General features: G+C 31.0%; 1 protein-coding gene across 2 annotated transcripts in view; it reads left to right on the top strand.

Moving 5' to 3' along the window:
* Window positions 1-2,888: 2,888 nt before the first annotated feature.
* LOC129918324 (probable serine/threonine-protein kinase DDB_G0282963) overlaps window positions 2,889-18,010 on the top strand; it is a 103,111-nt gene continuing 87,989 nt past the window's right edge. For both annotated transcript variants that reach the window (XM_055998800.1, XM_055998801.1), the window contains exon 1: window positions 2,889-4,083. In XM_055998800.1, coding sequence (XP_055854775.1) covers window positions 3,934-4,083 — 150 coding nt within the window. In that variant the 5' untranslated portion in view covers window positions 2,889-3,933. The remainder of the gene's footprint in view (window positions 4,084-18,010) is intronic.

Here is an 18,010-nt window from a genome sequence, read left to right on the forward strand (position 1 = left end):
ATGAAAATGTAGTCAGATAAATTAATTTTTTTTATAATTCTTTCTCTAAGAACTTCTACTGATATGTTTGAAAATATTTAATAAACGGCAAAAATAATTTGACTTGACTATCGATCCATTTTCATGGTTCCATACAATCCCGGCCGTAATTTATTTAATCATTTTTGAAATTATTCAAATGTCAGTATAATCTTTGTTTTGGACTCATCAACTTATCATAAGAAAAGATAACGAGCTCCAAAAATTGGTAGACTTTAAAACTGAAATTTATTAAATTTGTGTGGTTTGTTCATACCCATATTTAAGTGATTTTTTTCTACCTGTAATAATGTATGTATGTAGTCTCAAAAAATGATTTTTTAGGATAAAATTTAAAAAATAAAAATAAACAAAGGTGGAATAGGCTAGTGTGATTCGTGATTGATGACAGTCACAAAAGATTAATTTGATCTGCGTACTCGATGATCACATTTTTGTGATTTTGTCTTGTGACAACTATTTTGCTATCATTCAATGCAAATGTCACAAATGTGACTATCCCCAATCCCCTTATGCGTTTCCACCCCTTGGTCATAAAACAATGATGAGTATTTTTAATTTCATAGAAAAATAAAATGCACAACTGGGTCGCACGAACTTGCTCTTAGAGTTCAAGTTACTTAAATTTTTAAGACTTTTTATATAGAAATTTGGGAAATGTAGGTACTATGAATATAGGTGCAAAAATAAAAGATTAAATTTGTTTTTTTTTTAATAAAATAAAATCTAAAATCAAATTGCCCTCCAAAACAAGTATGCAGTTTTGATTGATATATTAAGATGTATTTTTACAAAAAAAAATTTCAAAATCGTTAGAGCTGTTTTTTAAAAAACTAATTTTTTATAGGTAAATAATTTTTTGGAAAAAAAGTTTTAAAATAAAATTGGTATGCCATCTTGTAGAAATCACTAATCAACATCTAAAAACAAAATTTCAAAAAATACAATGTAACGTTTTCGAAAATTTGATTTTTCAAAAAAAAAAAAAATTTCAATTTTTTTTTTTTAAATCCAAAAATTATTTTTTTCGAAATTTTATTTTTGGCTTATATAATTGCTTCTTCACAAAAATTTTCGTTGAAATCGAATAAGCTGCTTCGGAGAATATCGGATTTAAAAAAAAAAACGGTTCTATGGAAGGTACCGTTAATAACACAAGTCAACAACGTTTTTGGTGCCGAGACTAAGATATACTTTTCTAAAGGTTTTTGGTGTGCTGAACTCGAATCTGAAGTCAAAAACATCCTATCAGCTCCCGTTTTTTGAAATATTACCGTTAGAAGATGCAAACATAACTACTTTTGAGGTTATGCTTTTATGTATAGAAATTTTTTTTTAAATACAATTTATTACGGTTTCTGTAAGAACTATTTTCCTTCTTTCAAGAATTTTTTAAATCTTTTCGATATCTTTTTTATATTCCGAGATATCGTCAGTTTTATGGCTTATTGTAATGTATCACATTTTCATCTTCTTTTCGATAAATTAAGCCAAACACACTTACTTCATTTTAAGATATCTCCCGCAATAAAAAAGATATTGCAAAGATTTAAACGGGTCTTGAAAGAAAGAAAATATTTCTTATAGAAACCGTTATAATTTGTATTAAAATTCAAATTAAGGCATAGCACCAAAAGTAGTAAAAAAACGTTTTTTTGCATTTTCTAACAAAAAATATTTCAAAAACGTGAACTGCTAGGATATTTTTGACTTTGGATTCAGCACAGTTCAGCACACCGGAAACCTTCAGAAAAGTATATTTTGGTTCATGTGGGGAAAATCTTGTTTACTTTCAAACGGTAATATTTCAAAAACGGGAGCTGATAGGATATTTCTGACTTCAGATTCGAGTTCAGCACATCAAAAACCTATAGAAAAGTATATTTAAGTGCCCGCACCAAAAAAAAAATTAAATTTTGTAGACCAGTGTAATGATTTTCAAAAAAATTTTTTCATTAAAAGATAGACCTTGTTTTAAAAACTTACATCTGAATTTTTTCAACAAAATCGTTGGAGCCGTTTTTGAGCAATTTCAACTTTACTAAAATCGGTATATGACAAGTACCGTTATTTTTGTTCCAAAAAAATTAATTCCCAAAACGCCTCTGGAAAGTCTCCAGAAAATGCTTCATACCAAATTTGAAGTTTAGGCTGTAGCTCCTTATACAGACAGACGGACTTACGGGACACACTTTTTTTGGCATTCTCTACCATCGTAATATCATGGAAAAATGTTATCTCAACTATTTTTTTCGAATGCATAACTTGATATACAGTACCTACATATATCGCAAGTAAAAACTAACATAAGGAAAAGCTAAAAAAAAATTGACAACAAATCTGTCAGATCGAACTCAGTACGGGAAGATCTCAGTCATAACTGATTAAAAAAGTTTATTTTCTTAAAACTGAAAGAAACAAACTTTTGACTCCTACTGTTTCTAGTACAACTTTAAATCTATTCAAACCAATATATTCTCTTTAAAACTCATTCTCCCCCAACTTCCAACTCTCAACACCTTGCCTGATGATGATGGTTACCTGGTTACACTTTTAACCGTCTCTAACTTTGTTTATTTCACAAATTCCAACTGTCAATGTTGTTTACCTCAAATGCACAAACCAAAAAATTCTATATACAAACTTGGAATGAAGGGGAAATTGTGTGAAAGTAATGATTTATCCTTCCCACAAAAAACAGAAAACCTTCCCTTAGAAGTTCTCAGAACTTTTCACTATTTCCAGTTGAAGTAAGGGCATAGAGTCGTTCGGTCTACAATATATAATCTTAGTTAGTGGTTTACTTAACAAACGAAGGACATAGGTAGTTGTTTTTTTGTTGTGCGGGTTATTTCCGGTATTTCATAATATTCTTCTTTCATCTACAAGTGGAATAGTGTAATTTTCAAACAATTGCGAATCCTTAAAATGTCAATAAAAGTAATTTGAAGGATTTTAAAATAGCCTGGCAATGGATCAAAGATTTTTTCCTAAAATGTTATTCCTTAAAAAATTCCAGACTTCATGCATTTGAGAGTGAATATAATAATTTTTTGCAAACTTCCAATACCTGGAATCTAATCCAAACAACAGTATTGGAAGTAGTTTTTTTATACACAAATCCACCTTCACACACAATTAAAGATTCCTTATTATGACATTGTGTTAGTGTATTTTTGAGTGTATTGCTGATGGGGGATGCTGATGCGAGTAGCAGTCGAAGATATTCTCACGTGTGATTTCGTGTATTTTTCGCGTCGCTGTCACTGCAGATGCCAGAGTTCCGCAGTCACACTGACAAAACGGTTAAATCGAATCGAAAATTTCAATCAATTCCGTGTATGTTAAAAAATATCCAATTTTGTGTTGTCACAAAAAATTTTCATCCCGAATAAAAAAAAATATTAATTAAAAAATAAATAAACAAAAAATCGTGCCACAGGATGATGAAAAGAAAAAAGAAAGGAAAGCTCATTTAGAATAGAAATTACCGGTCTCCCTAGTTTATCCCCCATAAAATCAAGGTATTTCGTGTCTTGTGGAATCCTTGTCCGAATATCATATCGACAGGATATACTTACATAACTTGTGTGATTTTTTCCTCCTTCTCGTCTGTTTCAAATAAAAAAAAAATCATCACACAACCAGCACAAGAAAAAAGGAAGAAAAAAAAAGTTGCCCAAAAATAGAGTAGAGTAGCCACCTCTATAACATCCCTACGGTCGGTGCGGTGTGTCCTCTAGCGTACATCTTTGTTGTTCTTCTTCATCACATCTTCGAAGAGCAACCGCTGCTGCAGTGTAGTGTACCAAAAAGTGTTTGTATCTCTCTGTCTAAAGTGAGTGTGTGTCTGTGTTCTGTTAAATCGAAAAGAAAAATAAGAAAAAAAGGGAGATGCCATTCGGTAGGAAATCACCCCTAGAGGCATTAGCTCTTCCTGGCGTTATACTTGCCTACAAGTATAGCCAATTTCGGCAGAGACGACGTGAGGCAGCAAGTCGACGTGTTACTGAAAGGGAACTATCAGCGTTACATCATAAAATCGTAAGTTTTATTTCATCTTTTATGGTTTGTATCTTTTTCTTATATAGTTTTTTTTTTTTTCCATCTCTGTGATGGCAAATACAAGTGCACACTATTAACGGTAGAATGGGAATATGTTATACCTATATTCACCTTAATACTATACAGAATGTCTACTAGGACATCAGAAGGATATCCCGGGTGAAGGTTGTTAAAATGGGTGGGTGATGGGTGAATATAGACTGGTTTTTTGGGTTGAATTTTTAATGGACACTCTCTCCTTCCTTCCTTTGGGACCATCTTGAACTAATGTTAATGGATATTTCTCAACTACCAAGTCGAAATCTATTCCTATTCATGGTCTATTGATGGTTGTAATGATGATTATCCAAAATGATGGGTTATTCTATTTCAAATATAGAAGATGTGAGGGTTCACTATGGTGTATACGTACTATTTTTTTTTCGTTTTTTTTTTCTCTCTGAAGATTTTTTTTTTTTTTTTTTTTTTTTGTTTTTCATCGAACGTGTCGTACTCAGATATGCAAAAGAGATTGTTTACAATCAGAAATGAAATATGAAAGAGAAAAAATACTGTCAAAGGACAACGACAACGTCGACGATGACTATGATGATGATGATGATGATTATAATGAAGGCGAGGGAGAAGCAATTTTGTTGATGTAGGTTCTTCTTACAAAAACAGAAATGAAAAAGCAGAAAAATATCTCGTTTCAATTTTCCTTTTTAGGAATTCTTTAGATATAGAGAGGAGGGTTTGTTTTTGTAGTAAGTTTTTTCTATGTTTTTGTACATTTTTTGTCTTTCTCTTTTGGGAAAATGAGGGTGAATGAAAAAAAATCAACAGAAAAAAAAACAACAACCTTTTCTCAAAACATAAGGGAGTTGATGTTTTTTTTTTTTTTAATTTTGTTTCAAGGATTTTATTTTCCTTCGAAATTACTTCATACAAATTTTGTTTGCTTCATTGGAAAGGGACTATGAAAAGATATTTAAAGCTTTGACACTTAGGGGGTTTTGTTTTGAAGGGATTTTGCTTTTTTTGTTTTGTATTGATAATAATTTTTAAGAAAAATGACAGTTTATTGATTTTATGTCAAATTTGTTGTTTTTATTTTATATTTATACTTAAAGTTTGATTTTTTATAATAATTGGATTTCTTAAGACAAAATATTTTGATGTTTTACAATTTTTTTTTTTTTCAGATAGCAATCATCTCAAGGAAATTTGACCTTAAGGCCAAATATTAGATAAGGTTTTCAGTTAATCAAAAAAATACGTTTCAAGTCGTTATCTTTATGTTTACCCGACGCGACCTAGTTTTCAATATTTTTGACTTAAAAACTCGTCACAACCCAACAAAAAAAATTACAAAAACGCTATAAAATTGGGAAATATAATAATATTTTTTTTTTAATTTTTTGCGAACAAATTGAGCTCGTTTTTTACTTCTTCTTATTTCTTCAGAGAAGAAGATTTACATTGAGGTCTCTAACTTCTTTTGTAGAGCTCCTCAAGTTCATAAAAGCAAACCTGCAAACCATAAAAGTAAAAAGCAAATTTTTTTGTTTCAAACGGCATTTTAAAGCTGAAGAATAGTTATTTTTGAATAAATATTAAAAAACTACGTTTTTATTATCCCTGAATTAAAAACAATTTTTGAAAAACTGTTAATTTTGCTGATTTTTCATGGTTTTGACTGGCTCCAGAACCTTGGCTATTATATGTAAGAGGCTTATACTTACCAAATATTAAATATAGATATTTTTCAACAAAATAAATTTTAAATCAACTCGATATCTTCAATAGACGCAAAACTATAGTAATACACCGAAAAAAAAACCAATATCAATTTAACTTTTTTTAAATATCAAATTAACATTTTTTTAAATATCAGCCAAAAATGCTCTATAAAATGTGTTTTATGATATTTAAAATGTTAAAACAACATTTTTATTATCAGGATGATATTTAAATGTCACATTTTGGAAATTTTTTTTTGATATTTTATTATCATTTTTTCATATCAATTTCTCATTCCAAATTATTGAAAAATATTAAATGAAAAATTATTAATGTGTACTAATTTAAAGGCGCTTTGTGTTTTTTCGAAGTAAAATGTATGATTTACTGAGAAAATTTGATCGGCACTAAGATTTTACTTCACATAGTTTGGGAGAAAATAACAAAACCATTATATCACCTATAATAGAAAAAATAATATCACCATTTTTTTGTAAAGAATATTCCCTTTCAATAATGTTTTGAAAAAAGAAAGAAAATTCTTAAAATAATAAAAATAATAAAAATTAAAAGGAAAGAAATAGGTTTCATTATAATAAACTAAAACGTAAAATCTAGTCAACATTGACATTTTAATTGTCAAAGTGAAATTTTCACTATTCCACCTGAAACTAAAAAAAGTCAAAATGATATGATAAAAAATCAAAATTGATATTTTAATTGTTGGACGACTTTTGTCACTGAAAAATGTTAATTTGATAGCTCTTATTATCAATTTTTTTTTCGGTGTATGAAAATGACGTTTTGCAAAAGTTCGAATGCGGGTAGCGGGGAAACCACGCAACTTAAAATTAAATCATCATGGATTTGCTTCCTTAGAGTCCTAGAGAACATCACTACAAAGTTTGAGCAAAATCTAAAATGAGACAGCAATTCCGATTGAACGCTTTCATACGGAATGACAGTAAACGGTCCTTAAAAATTGGTATAATCGAGAGCGTTGAAATTTTTTTTTTAACTTCCTTATTTGTCTTTTTAATAATGTAGCCCTATACTAGTCATACAGATTCATCGACTATCCCTGGATTCCGAGATTGTACCAATTTTATGCTTAATTTTACTCGACTATATCCCATTTTTGAAAAATTATTTTTTTAAGGAAAAATTTGCAAAATTATTTTGAAAATATAAACATTTGAGTTCCATAACGATGTACTTTTAGATTAAAATTTTTCGAAAAGTAAACTTAAAATCATGCTGGATAGAGCCTTGGTACTGTAAGAACGCACTAGAAATGTCCAGCTAAGTTTTTGCAAATATTTTTGCCAAAGTTCTTATACCATTAAAAATGATTAGGAATTTCTTGACCTTCATCCAAAATATTTTTAGCAAGATATTTATCAGTAAACTTAAATGGACTAAGCAACAGTATTTTTTATATGTATACATATCTTTTCGTTTGCCAAGCAAAATAAGATTACATACATAAATGAAGCCTGAACTTCGAAAAAATTTAATTTAACACCGTAAATCATGATTAATGAAAGTTAAATATTGGTGTAGCAATCGATATTAATTGATATAACCAATATTTTTCGAAGTAAGAAGTTTCCTTAGAATGAAATCTCTTCTTTGACATTTAGAATTCCTTTCCCTTCTTTTCCCTTAATCTGATTAACACAGCCTAAACACAGTAGCTTTTAGGTAATTTATTTAAAATTTGTATGGCAAAATTTAAAATGCTATCATGTTTTTAAGCAAAAGAGTGCAGGATTCAAATCAGTTAGCAGTTTTTCGATTGGTTTAGGTTCCAAAAAGATAAGGTTCACGGATTGATTCGAACATTTTCTGGATGATAATGCAAAGTAAAAATTTTTGAAGAACTATTTCAAAATGAGTTTTTATCAATTCTTCTTAATAACACTATGATTGAAAATGTAACTTTTTTTACTACAGATGGCGCTCTATCTACTAAAGATTATTCAATTCAGAACACGATGACGTCCTTAGTTTTCTGTTTTTAACCAGAAATCAACGAAACTCCATCGTATATTTGGTATTTGCTGGTTTTATATCGACGTTTACAGATTAAAAATTATGTTCTTTTAACAGTTTTTAGAACAAACTTTTGAAACTTTTAAACATACATTTTTGACGAAGACTCTTTGCCTTTTGTAAAAACCTTCATATTTTGCTTAGTTTTTCTTCAGATTTTAATATTTCAGTTTTTTTTCTAATGTTTCAATAAAATGACACTAGTAAAAGCTACTTTCTACAGTAAATCATCAATAACACTGGTCAACAAAATTTAATTTTTTGTTTGGTGCCGAGACTAAGATATACTTTTCTATAGGTTTTCAGAGTGCTGAACTCGAATCTGAAGTCAGAAATATCCTATCAGCTCTCGTTTTTGAAATATTACCGTTAGAAAGTTCAAAAAAATTGTTTTTGGACTTATTTTGAAGTTAACAAGATTTTTCCCAGATGAACCAAAATTTTTTCTGAAGGTTTTTGGTGTGTTGAACTCAAATCTGAAGTCAAAAATATAATATTAGCTCCCGTTATCCTATTAGCTACCGTTAGAAAATGCAAAAAAACGTTTTTCTTACCACTTTTGATGTCATGCTTTTATTTGAAGATTTCTATAAGAACTATTTTCCTTCTTTGAAAAACAGTTTAAATCATTGCAATATCTTTTTTACTGCCCGAGATATTTTGAAATGAAGTAAGTGTGTTTTTATCAAAAAGGAGATGAAAACGTGATTCGAATTCAGCACTCTGAAAACCTATAGAAAAGTATATCTTAGTCTCGGCACCAAAAACCTTGTAGACCTGTGTAACTCATAAAATTTTTGAACTAGAATAGTGTAGTTGAAAAATTTAGAGACGTTTTTCAGGTCAAAGAGAAAATTGGACACTACACGACTAACAATTTTGCTTCTATAAAGCCTTACAGGTGCTATAGTTGCTTCTGTAAAACTTTAGAGAAGCAATTGTTTGTAGGGTATCTAGGTACTTCCGCAATACACTGATGATTAAGAGCAAAGCACCAAATGTTTTTTAAGTTTTGATGAATTAATTTTAATTGTTTTCTAACCTGGTAGTTATTCTCTAGTTTTTATAAATTTTTTACCATTTCTCAATAAAATTTTTAACAGCACACGGACCAATTTCTTTTGATTATTATTTTTCTTTTCCCTTAACTCATTTCGTATCGAATTAAAATTTAATGTTCTGACAACAGAAATACTACCACATAAAAAGCCAAAATGTGAATAAGTAAAGTGAGAGAGCTGTGGTCCCATCTGAGATCTTGATTGCCGTCCATAATACACTAGAAAAGAAGAAGACAACAGAATCACTATTTTTGAAAGAATTTTTTGTCAAAAACCATTATATTCACTTAAATTTATTCTGCCACAATCACTCTTTGTCAACTTTCTAATACTTTATAAGTTTGACATAATACATTACAAAATTAAACAATGAAGACCTAAAAATAATCAAACTTTTAAGTATCTCTCCCTCTTTTGTTAACATTTTACAACTTCCTATGAAATGCATTTTAAAATAAAGGTCAATCGTGATGATGTTCTATTGCACTCTACTACACTTCTTACTCAAACCATCGAGTCTTGTTATAACAAACTTAATGATCCTTAATTTTGTTGGAAATTGTCTTAAAAAATTTACAACCTTCTAAGAACTCAGCTTGAACAACGTGCCTTCCTTTTTCATGTACATCAGTTTGCTTCTTAATAAGAGCCATAAAAAGTAAACTTGAAATTGGACTTTTTCTTAAAGAAAAGAAAATTTCGCAAACACCCTCGGAAAATTACGCTGACACAATTGACCTTGATATTGGTTATTATAGAATAGAAAGCAATTTAGTTTATACCAAAGGACAGAGGGTTACCGCAGAACAAAAAAAAAAACAAACTTACCCTCACCTCAAACTGCCATAAAATCTATATTACGACAGTGATGGTGGTGCCTCCCTATTTTATAGGCCTGTCTGATTTATTACTACCATCACATACATGAATATACGTTTATAAAACCTCCCTCTCTATATCTTAGTATATTCATCAACTCACAGCCTTCAAGTTGGTTGTGCATTTGTATGACTTAATCATGATAACCTTCGAACCAAGTGTAAGGACAAAATTTCAGATCAAGATTGGAAACTATACTATACTACGTCTGAGAAGTCCTTTACCACTACTCATATGCACAACAATATTTTCGTAGTCATCAGGCCTATCGAGATAAGAGGGTTAAAGCTTATTTGCAAAAAACCCAGAACGTGACTGCGGGGATTTGTTTTGTTCTTGATGGCTATGGCTTTGGCTATTAACAAGGACAAACTCATTTGGAAAGATTTTTTTTTTTGTATGCGAAACGCGTGTGGTTGGATTTTTTTTTAGCCTTGAAGAGATTTTCCAGGATAAAGAAAAAAAAATAAAAGGAAAAAAATGTATATCTAAATCTATAAAAGAAAAAACATGGTAAATTCTTTTTTTTTTTTCTTTCAAGGGAAATTTGAAGTCTACGCATATAGTAAAAGTCAATTTTTCTATAAACCTTAAATATTGTGTCTTATAATTTTATCATTGAATTAGGGAATAAATACATATAGGTATTGTACTAAATTAATCTGGCAAACTCTAAATTTCACAAAAAAAGGTAATTGTAGGCTTTAAGAAATGTCTAACAAAAAAGTCAACCTTGGGCGGATATCAAAGGTTATTACTATCCCGTAAATTTTAAAGACAATCAAAAACGTTTTTGTTCAAATAGACTGATAGTTTGTTGTGATTGGAGATTTTTTTTATCCGAATATATTTCTTAAATAACATATTTGGTCGGTCAAAAAAAAATTATACTAACGGTTTAAGTTTTGTAATGCAAAAAATAACACGCATACGCCACAGTGCCCCAAAAACTATTTACACATGTATTAACGAAATGTGTTTTGTTTTTACGTCGCTATATTCCAAATTCAAATTTGTTTCCGGCTGTTATATGGCTGCTATTTTATGAGACTGGTGGTAAAACCTAAAATAAGATTTGTTGGAATTTTTGCATGTGTGAGATATTTTTTAACATTATTTAACAAAGTAAAACTTCTTAAAGATTTTGTCGGTATCAGAGCGATCTTTGTGTATTAAATAGGTATAACTTCTATCTTTTTTTTATCATTCATTTTAAAAGAATTGTGAATAAGGTTATTTTTTTTAATTTTAAATTATTATGGCTTTAGACTACACAGAGAAAAATATGACCACCTAAAACTAACAGATTGCCTTATTGTTTTGTTGCCTACATACACTCCTCGCCACTTGAATAGGACACCCTTTTTGTTTTTAATAAAGTGGATATAACTCCAGTCTCTTAATAGTTAGCTGTTCAATATTTTACTATTTTGTGTGTCCCCTTATGCACTCTCTCTGTGAGCAAGATCATTCATTTTCAATGCCCCGTTAGTTAAATTTTGCAATTTTTTGTGGAACAACTGTGAAAAAATTGCCCCTATTTTTGTTCACTTGAATAGGACACCCCCTTTTTAATTGGTTTTCGGGTGCAAATCAAAGAAGGTGGAAATGCAAAAATGTTTTACAATGTCTTTTAGTAATTTTTAGCTAATTTCAATTTAAATGGGTCGCGCGAAATTATTGGCAGAGGAAAAAATAGCGAAAATCTAGAGTGTCACCCGATTTTTCACCAAAAAGGTAAAAAAACGCATCAAAGCCGAAAACTTTTTTCATTTTTTTTACGAAACGAGTCCAACTGTCGAAAAAATATGAAAGGCTTAACAATGAGTGCCGTTACTGCAGCTGACAGAAGAGCGATTCAACGACTCGCATAAAATTTACATGACTTTGCCGCCGAAAAGAACGAAAAAGTGGTTAAAAAGCAAGTGCATCCGTAGTGAAGCGAGTGATTTCAAAGGCCAAAGACTTGAGGCGATTGCAGCTTAAGAAAAAACCATGGGTTAACACCTGCAGTAAAGAACAACGCCTTAGTTTCGGTCTGTTTTATGACATGAAGTAAAGCATGTTTTCTCCAATGCGAAAAAAAATTAATTTAGAGGGCCCCGTTGGCCTCAAGTATTATTTTTATGAAATAATGGATAGTCCTTCCTTCGCAAAATATGAAACAAAAAATTTAAAGCCAACTGGACCCCCAAATTAATTTTTTTTCTCATTGGAGAAAACATGCTTTACTTCATGTCATAAAACAGACCGAAACTAAGGCGTTGTTCTTTACTGCAGGTGTTAACCCATGGTTTTTTCTTAAGCTGCAATCGCCTCAAGTCTTTGGCCTTCGAAATCACTCGCTTCACTACGGATGCACTTGCTTTTTAACCACTTTTTCGTTCTTTTCGGCGGCAAAGTCATGTAAATTTTATGCGAGTCGTTGAATCGCTCTTCTGTCAGCTGCAGTAACGGCACTCATTGTTAAGCCTTTCATATTTTTTCGACAGTTGGACTCGTTTCGTAAAAAAAAATGAAAAAAGTTTTAGGCTTTGATGCGTTTTTTTACCTTTTTGGTGAAAAATCGGGTGACACTCTAGATTTTCGCTATTTCTTCTTCTGCCAATAATTTCGCGCGACCCATTTAAATTGAAATTAGCTAAAAATTACTAAAAGACATTGTAAAACATTTTTGCATTTCCACCTTCTTTGATTTGCACCCGAAAACCAATTAAAAAGGGGGTGTCCTATTCAAGTGAACAAAAATAGGGGCAATTTTTTCACAGTTGTTCCACAAAAAATTGCAAAATTTAACTAACGGGGCATTGAAAATGAATGATCTTGCTCACAGAGAGAGTGCATAAGGGGACACACAAAATAGTAAAATATTGAACAGCTAACTATTAAGAGACTGGAGTTATATCCACTTTATTAAAAACAAAAAGGGTGTCCTATTCAAGTGGCGAGGAGTGTATATGTTTTATAAAGAAATGTTATTAATATCAACGCACAACGCTTAGGCTAGGCGCACACATGCGATTTTCAGTCGTTGCTACTAAAAAATCGCAGTCGCAACATAAAATTAAAGTGCACACACTTGCGACTAAAAAATCGCGCGACTATTTTTTATTGCAAGAAAAAACATTATGTTTGGTCGAAAAAAAGTTGACCGTTTTTCGACAAAAAAAAAAAATGCATCATCTCAAGATCAAAAGAGCCAGGAGATACTCACAGTTCAAATCTAATGGTCAAATGACCGCAAAGAAAACTATCGCGAAATCCGTTCGTAATGGAAAATTTCATACAAATGGTATCAACGATCGGATTTTATGATGAATTCATGAAACGGTGTAAGCTCTGGTAAAAGTGGTAAAGTGATAAATGTCTTAAAATTTGGTAAGGGTTTGACAGCTTGTTTACCAGATTAGAAATAGAAATAGATTCTCTGCAATGTGTATGTTTGTATCTTATTTTAGGCCCCACGAGTACCATTATATCACCAAAGCATTGTATACTCATTCTTTAGTACTGGGTAAATTTCTGAGGGTCTTCTCTTAAATTTTTATGAATTTTATGGAATTGTCCTTTTAAATTTCATTCAATATATTATTATTTTTGTTATTTTTTTCTTCGTTGTTACTTTTAAATTTCATATAGTTTATAAAAAAAAGAGCCACTATACAACACTTTCTAGTAATATCTATTTATTGTACTTAAAATAATTGTTCCAAGTGTCGCACGTGCGGGCAGGTGCATTATATTCTGTATAATATATCCTTATGTGCAGCAAAAAAAAAATCGCGAAAAATAGAACCGGATCCATTTTTTTAAACTTTGCGATTTTAAAATCGCAAGTCTGTGCGCTCTCATTTAAAATAATGTGTTTCATTTCTTGAGTCTAAAAAATCGTGGTTGAAAATCGTATGTGTGCGCATGATTTGGCCTCTTTGCGACTGCTACTTTTTAGTCGTTTTCGGTTTAGTCACAAGTGTGTGCATAACTATGCTGGTCCATTTGTTCCATTTTAATTTGCGACAATCGCGTCGCCAAAAAAATGGAACAATTTTCAATTTATTAATCGCGGCTATTTTTTAGAAGCATATGTGTTTACCGGCATTGAAATGCATGTGATCCATTTTTGCGACTGAATAATCGTGCGACTAAAATCGCATGTGTGCGCCTAGCCTTAAGAAGGTTTTTTTATAGAGATTTTTTATTATATTTTTTTTATACAGAAAATCTTTTTAAAACTTGAGTGAAAAATAAAATTTTTTTTTTCAAATTGACACTAGAACAAAAATCGCGATCAATATTTGTATAGGAGGTTCGTTCAGGTGGTAAGGTGTGCGACTAATGATTTAAAGTCTTCAGTTCGATCCCTAGCCTGGTCGTGTTTTATTTATTTTTTGTTTTGCCAAAACCCTACAAGTAGAGATTTTAAAACAATAAGCAAAACCCGATTGTTTTCATAAGGTTTCCTTCTTGGATGAAAACCATAGAGAAATTTTATGTGGTCTATTTTTCTCTGTGTAGGAAGAAAATGCGATTTTTGTCGCCCGACTATTCAATCCCAAAAATGGATCAAAAATATTTCCAAAACTGTGGGGACTGTTTTCAAATTTTGTGTCCATGCTCCTTTTTGGAGGTATGTGTGTTCACATGTATTCAAGCACTTGTGATCCTTTTTAAAGCTAAATAGTCGCGCGACCAAAATCGCATGTGTGTCCCTAGCCTTCGATTTCTTGTAGGCATAACAAAGAAATTTTCGAATTTTTTTTAAATAATTGTAATAGCCAATGCATGATATAATGGTAAAAGTACATAGCTCTAATTGTATAGATTGATTGATTTTTCAAAAAAAAAAATAATTTCCTTGAAATTGACTAGCTCGCTTGGGAAAAAGTGAGAAATAAAAAAAATGTTATATGGCAGATACCGTTAATAACTGTTCAAAAACAATTTTTTTTTTTAATTTCAAATCATTGCACTCCATTTTTAAGAAAGTTAACTTTTCTCTTTTTTTTTATTTTTGTTCTGACAACTTAACCAAAAGCTATAATTTCTAATAGTTCCCAAAGATATTAAAAAATTTGCCTACAAGAGCAAGAACGTGCGATCTAGTTTAAAGCGAATTCAACGTTTTATTGAATTATTCATTTTTAAATCATTTTTTAAATATTTTAAATTATTTGTAGAAAATTACTAAAAATCCTTTAATAGTGGTCAAGTCATTTTGGTTTTACTCTGTCTACAGTCCACATACAAACCAAGATGTCCAAATTTTTATCTAAATATGCAAAATAGTAAATTCAGGTAATGTCTCCCGGTGTTTTAAATCCTCCTCTCTCATACCATTTTCGGCAAGGTTTTGTTCGTCTTATCTACTTATCTGAACAAAAATTATATTACGAGGGTTAGAAAAGACCAATAAAACGCAATCCATTTTAAAACTTTTTTTAATCCCTTTCTACAAATTCTCTCCTTATGCCAATACACTAATTTCATCTGTTTTCTGGTGCTTCTATTCCCTTTTTATTGGCCGATTCCTCCAACTCTTCAAAAAACCGCTCCGACTCAGCAGTTTGGAAAGAGGTAGTAGTCTGATGATGCCAAATCAGCTGAATAAGTAGTTGGTTCAGTACTCCAAATCGAAGTTCATGGAGTTTAGATTCTCTCTAGAGATTTCAACTCGATTGAATTTTTGTTCTATTTTAAGCAAACGCGGCAGCCACATTGCGGACCGTTTTTTCAATATCAATTCTTCGGTCAAAATGTTGTAAGCCCGCTCAGAAGAGATCCCCATGGTCTTGCTTATTCTTCGCAATTTTAACCTTCGGTCGTCTTAAACCATTTGATGGACTTTATAGACGTTTTCTGAAGAGGTGGAAGTTTTTGCCTTCCGCTCCTGGGGTCATCTTCGACGACCTGTATGCCATGTTTAAATAAGGCTGTCAACTTTTTGACCGTGCAATATGAAGGGCCAGATTCCCCCAATGTCTAATAGAAGTCTTCTTTAACCCTCTGTAGGCACACCGCTTTTTTGCGAATTTGGTGTATACTTTTTCATGTCGCTAGAACTTTTTTCTGTCTCACTATTTTATAGAGAATCATATATGAAATTGATGTAGAATTTTCCGATTAATTCGAATATTGTATTCAAAATTTCAAAAAAAGATATTTTCACCCTTATAAAGACACTTTTTTGTGAACACCTTTTATTTTTGTCCTGCCAAATTCGCACCCGTTTGCCGACAAATTTTAATAACGGCTTTAATAAATTTAATAACGGCTTTAGTAAATTTTTTTTAAATTTTCGTTGTTAGCAAAAGATAAGTTCAAGCACTGATAAAAATACGTGCCCAATTTTAATGAAACTTAACTTACAATTATAATATATATTATGCTATTTGGGTAATTAAAATTATTTTGTTTAAACAACGCCATCTATGTTATGCCGAGAACTTTGTCAAACAGCCCTCGTAAAACTATATGTCAAACAAATCCTTCCACCAATTTATATTAGCTCTACAAAAAAAAAAAAAAACAGCTTATCAAGAGTAAAAAGAGATTTTAGGTCATTGAGTTTAAATCCCAAATTTTGATTGATATTAGTGACGTCACTAATATCAATCAATATAAACACAGAAGGTGCTAATAGCTGTTTCAAATGAACTTTAGTCAAATTTTGATTTAAATCTGCTCACAAAAAAAGAGAACATGGATTCAAAATCATTATATCCATCATCAAAGCGAAACTAATCAGATTTACATGAAAACCATCACAATCCTTGAACAATGAACACCTTTCATCATCATCATTATCGTCGTCGTTAATTTTAAACTCCATTAGGATTGTTATCGAATTTTCCTCCAGAGTTCGCTCCAAAAATGGAAAATGATAATCAATTTATAGCCAACACGTAGCTTCTAAAGGCTGTATTGCTTCTAACCTCCTTCTCTCCCACCCCCCCCTTAACTATCTGACGTCGATCACAGTTGAAAATGTGTATTGTTGTATATCCTCAAGTGAATATCAAAAAGCGCCTAGTTAGTTTTGTTTCAAGTTTGGGATCCAGGGCTGGATTACTAAATTTAAGATATAAAAGTTTCATGTCCTGTTTATTATAATTGTTCCTAAAGTCATCTCAGAAGTCCTGAGGTTTTCTTAAGAAACATTGCAACATGCTTGCAGTTTTTTCTTAATAATTTCATGTGTATCCTCAGGAAGGTATTTTAATAATTTTACTCGACGAGCCATAAGCAATTGCTTTCTTTGCCTTCAGGACATAATCCCACACTGACTACGATGATGGTGGCTTTTCATAACATGCAATCAAGGTTGGGTCTTGTTAGCCAACCAATGTTGATTGAATTGATTTTATACTCTGTCACATTCAATTTTTTTTTCTTTTTTTTTTCTTCATCGTTGGCTATTAATTAAGGATCCTTCGTTTGTTAAGGAATACAAAAAAAAATATTCTCAATCGAGATGAAAAAAAAATTTAAAAAATGTATCCTCAAGCTCACTTTAAATAAATAATAAATCCAATCAAAGTTCTACCTGAGTGATTTCAAGCACATCAGGTAGAAAAAGGAATAGGTACCTGAATGTGTGTTCTTGACATTTTAAACGAATTAAGTTCAAATTCAGTCATATACCAGCCAGGAAGAGCCTCCATTTCCCAATACATAGGTTAAGTCGTAGGTACGTTTTGATTATGCAAATGTCTCAGGTACAAATTATTATTCCGCAATAGAGTTCATTATCCGATTCTTTTTTTTATATTTTTCTATTGTCAATGTGTTGTGTAGGTATAGTGTAGTGGGGACTAGAGGTGCCGTTGAACTGAAAGGCTTCCTTTGTTAAGTTCAAACTTTTGCTGACACACTCTAACACCCAGCCAAGCTAAAGCCAAGGAAGTTCAATAGGTTGTTGTCGAGTCAATTAATTTGTCACAAAGCAACGAGACCTGCAATTAGGGTTAATAGAATCATATTAAATTAAAGTGGCTCTAAGTTTTGGTCAGGTTTATTTTCGTACAGATTTTTTTTTTCAAACTTTGTTGTTATTTTTGTTTTTTTCTTGTTCTTCTTATTTTGTTTCGATATTTAAAAATGATTATATTGCTTCTTTGAAAGTATACAGACGAAAATATTATTAAATGTATTCGTTTGGAACATACCTCAGTATGAAAGTTGAAAATTAA

Source organism: Episyrphus balteatus, chromosome 4, assembly GCF_945859705.1.
Source record: "Episyrphus balteatus chromosome 4, idEpiBalt1.1, whole genome shotgun sequence".
In the NCBI taxonomy this organism is placed as follows: Eukaryota; Metazoa; Arthropoda; class Insecta; order Diptera; family Syrphidae; genus Episyrphus; species Episyrphus balteatus.